General features: G+C 33.0%; 1 protein-coding gene across 2 annotated transcripts in view; it reads right to left on the minus strand.

Annotated features, from left to right (window-relative positions):
- The window catches only part of LOC124950069, a 33,147-nt gene continuing 30,366 nt past the window's right edge, over positions 1–2,781 (minus strand). For both annotated transcript variants that reach the window (XM_047496225.1, XM_047496224.1), the window contains one exon: positions 1–923. In XM_047496225.1, coding sequence (XP_047352181.1) covers positions 810–923 — 114 coding nt within the window. In that variant the 3' untranslated portion in view covers positions 1–809. The remainder of the gene's footprint in view (positions 924–2,781) is intronic.

The following is a 2,781-nucleotide window of genomic DNA, read 5'->3' on the forward strand; positions in this document are numbered from 1 at the left end:
AAAAACAATAATAATAATAATAATAATAATAATAATTCGATACAAAGAAAAATACATGTACGACATTACATCAATTTGTTCATGCAAACTTTAAATCTAATTAAACAAAAGTAAAAATTAATTAGTCCCTTACTAATAATTAAAAGCTAATAAATTAGTTACAGGAAAGACGAACTTTCAAGTAACATTCTTTAAACTATCAATACTTAATACTTATGAATAGTTTACGTTAAAGAAATACTTCATCTAAATCTTAAGTACTCGAAGTTGTTTTCTGATTACTGAGAAGAAGAAAAGAGGAAAAAGAAAAAAAAAAAAAAATAAGAAAAAGGAAAGCATGAAGAAGAAAGAATAGCACTCCAAGAGAAACACAGTTTAGGAACTAAAATGCATATACAAAAATCATCGGACTCTTTCAAATAATCGACGAGGATAAACTGTGAAGTAACAATGTTCTTGTATTTGTCGGGGCTCGTGATATACCTATTAACCCATAATCATGGGTGTTAAGAAGAGATATATAAAAAAAAAACAAAAAAAGAAAAAAAAAAGAAGAGAGAGAGAGAGAGAGAGAGAGATAAGAAAAGATAGATGATAAAAGAAAGAAAGAAGAAAAGGTAAGAAAAAAAATGAAAATTTTGAGTTATCACAGCAATAATTGTACAGAGAGATAGCGCATTGAAAATGAGAAGAAACAAATTCGCTTGGGGCCCATGAAATAAAAAAAATATTTTCTAAAGAAAGAAAGAAAGAATGAAAATAAAAGAGAGCAAAGAAAAATGTTCAATGGTGTATTTTCTGTTCCATCCTCAAAGCGTATCCATATGAATGATGTCCATGTTGAAGCAGGCATTGGTGTAACCACTTCTCATAGAATCGATCGTAGATTCGTCCTCGGGTTCTTCCGAGAAATTTACGAGCACCTGCATCACAGATATATAAATATAGAAAAGTAAGAATAAAGTATTACTTTTTATTTACGCTTATCTATATACTCCTTCTCTTTCTCTCATTCGTTTTATCTTATTATTATAGAAACTTGTTCGAAAAGTAGAGTTTAAAAAAAAAAGGTTTCGTTACATATATATATATATATATAAAACAAAAAAAAAGAACGACGGCAATTGGCCATCGCAAAATCGGTTCGCGTCCATTCTCATAATGTTCCTTCGAGATGACAATTATTGCACTAGTGTAGATTGTGAAATTTGTGAAATGGCAGGATGCGTAAACTTTTGCTCGTTACATCGGTGCACTCGCCGTTTATCGTATTCCCCACGCGTTCACCCGTACGATGAATACCAGTGGTGGAAGAATGAGAAGCGAGAGAAAAGAATAAAAAAAGGAAAGAAGAGAGAGAGAGAGAGAGAGAGAGAGATGGTAGTGGAAAGGAACGAGTTTTCTCCCGCGCTACGAGGACTCCCATAAAAATCTCGAAACTTTTTTAACGAGCCGACTTTGCCACACGGTTTACATGAAAACGTATAAATGATATGTACGAATATATATCCTCTTGATGTTTAAATCGTGGAACAGTTTTAACATCAAAAATCTATTTCTCTCTCTCTCTCTCTCTCCCTTTTATTCTTTTAAAATTATGCATAAATTATATGTAAAAAGGAAAAGAGAAAGAGACAGGAGAGAGAGAGAGACAGGAAGATATGGTTATGTCGTTTCTTAAATGACACGTGTCTCTACTTATGCTACTCGACTAAACAACCTGACATTGTCAAATGTTTGCCAAAAGTTGTTCTACGTGTCCTGGGAAATATTCACCCAGAAGGCTTCAGCCGTTCGAAGAGATTTTAGAAATTAGAGGATGTGAACACGTTTTTGCGTCTATCTAGTATTTTGGTCACGTAAAAGTCTCCATGGAGATCCTTTTAGGGACTTTGGATTTTAGTGTATCTCTTGTTATATTATGAGAAGAGAAAAAGAGAGAGAGAGAGAGAGAGAAAGAGAGAGAGAGAAAGAGAGAGAGAGAAAAGGAAGAGAATTTGTTCTTATAATCATTTGATCGTGTTACCTCATTTTAACAGATAAAAACAAATAAACGATCTATTTTCAAGGTACATAAAATAAAATGATAATGTTTAGAAAAAAATCCTTGGGCTCGAGATGATTCAACCAGTCGAAATTTTATTCAAACGACTTCGAAACGGCGAGTATGCTGAATTTTTATTCAACGAATACGATCCAACCGATCTATCGGAAGCTAGCACTAGTTCAACGAATCAACGATCATCCGTTTCAATAGCGTTCTTTCTACTCAATTCGCCCATCGGAGAATCCTTCCGTTGGAATTTTCAAAGAGAGTTGGAAGAGAAGATCGTGCTCACTTTAGGTACCATAAAATCTACATATCTACGCCGGCAATCTTGCTCTCGTGAAAATCAGACGTCTGATTTATGATCTTTGCCCACAAATGGCCTGTAGAGGATATCTCACGATTATTCGGATAATGCACTTAGATTTTCTTTCTTTCTCTCTCTTTCTTTCTCTCTCTCTTTCTCTCTCTCTCTCTCTCTCTCTCTCTCTCTCTCTCTCTTTCTTTCTCCTCATCTCATGCTTTAAACTAAGAAACAAATTTTAATAGAACGATGTAATAATTTAAATGGAAAGATCTTTTTAATAGACCTAATGATTTTTCTTCCATAAATTCGATCAACAAAGAATAATCTAACGAGAAACAATGAAAGAGAAAGAATTAAAAAAGAAAAAAAAAAAAGAAGTAAAAATAATAGAAAAGAAGAAATAGAGAAAGAAAATGCCAAGAAAACC

Source organism: Vespa velutina, chromosome 6, assembly GCF_912470025.1.
Source record: "Vespa velutina chromosome 6, iVesVel2.1, whole genome shotgun sequence".
Lineage (NCBI taxonomy): Eukaryota > Metazoa > Arthropoda > Insecta > Hymenoptera > Vespidae > Vespa > Vespa velutina.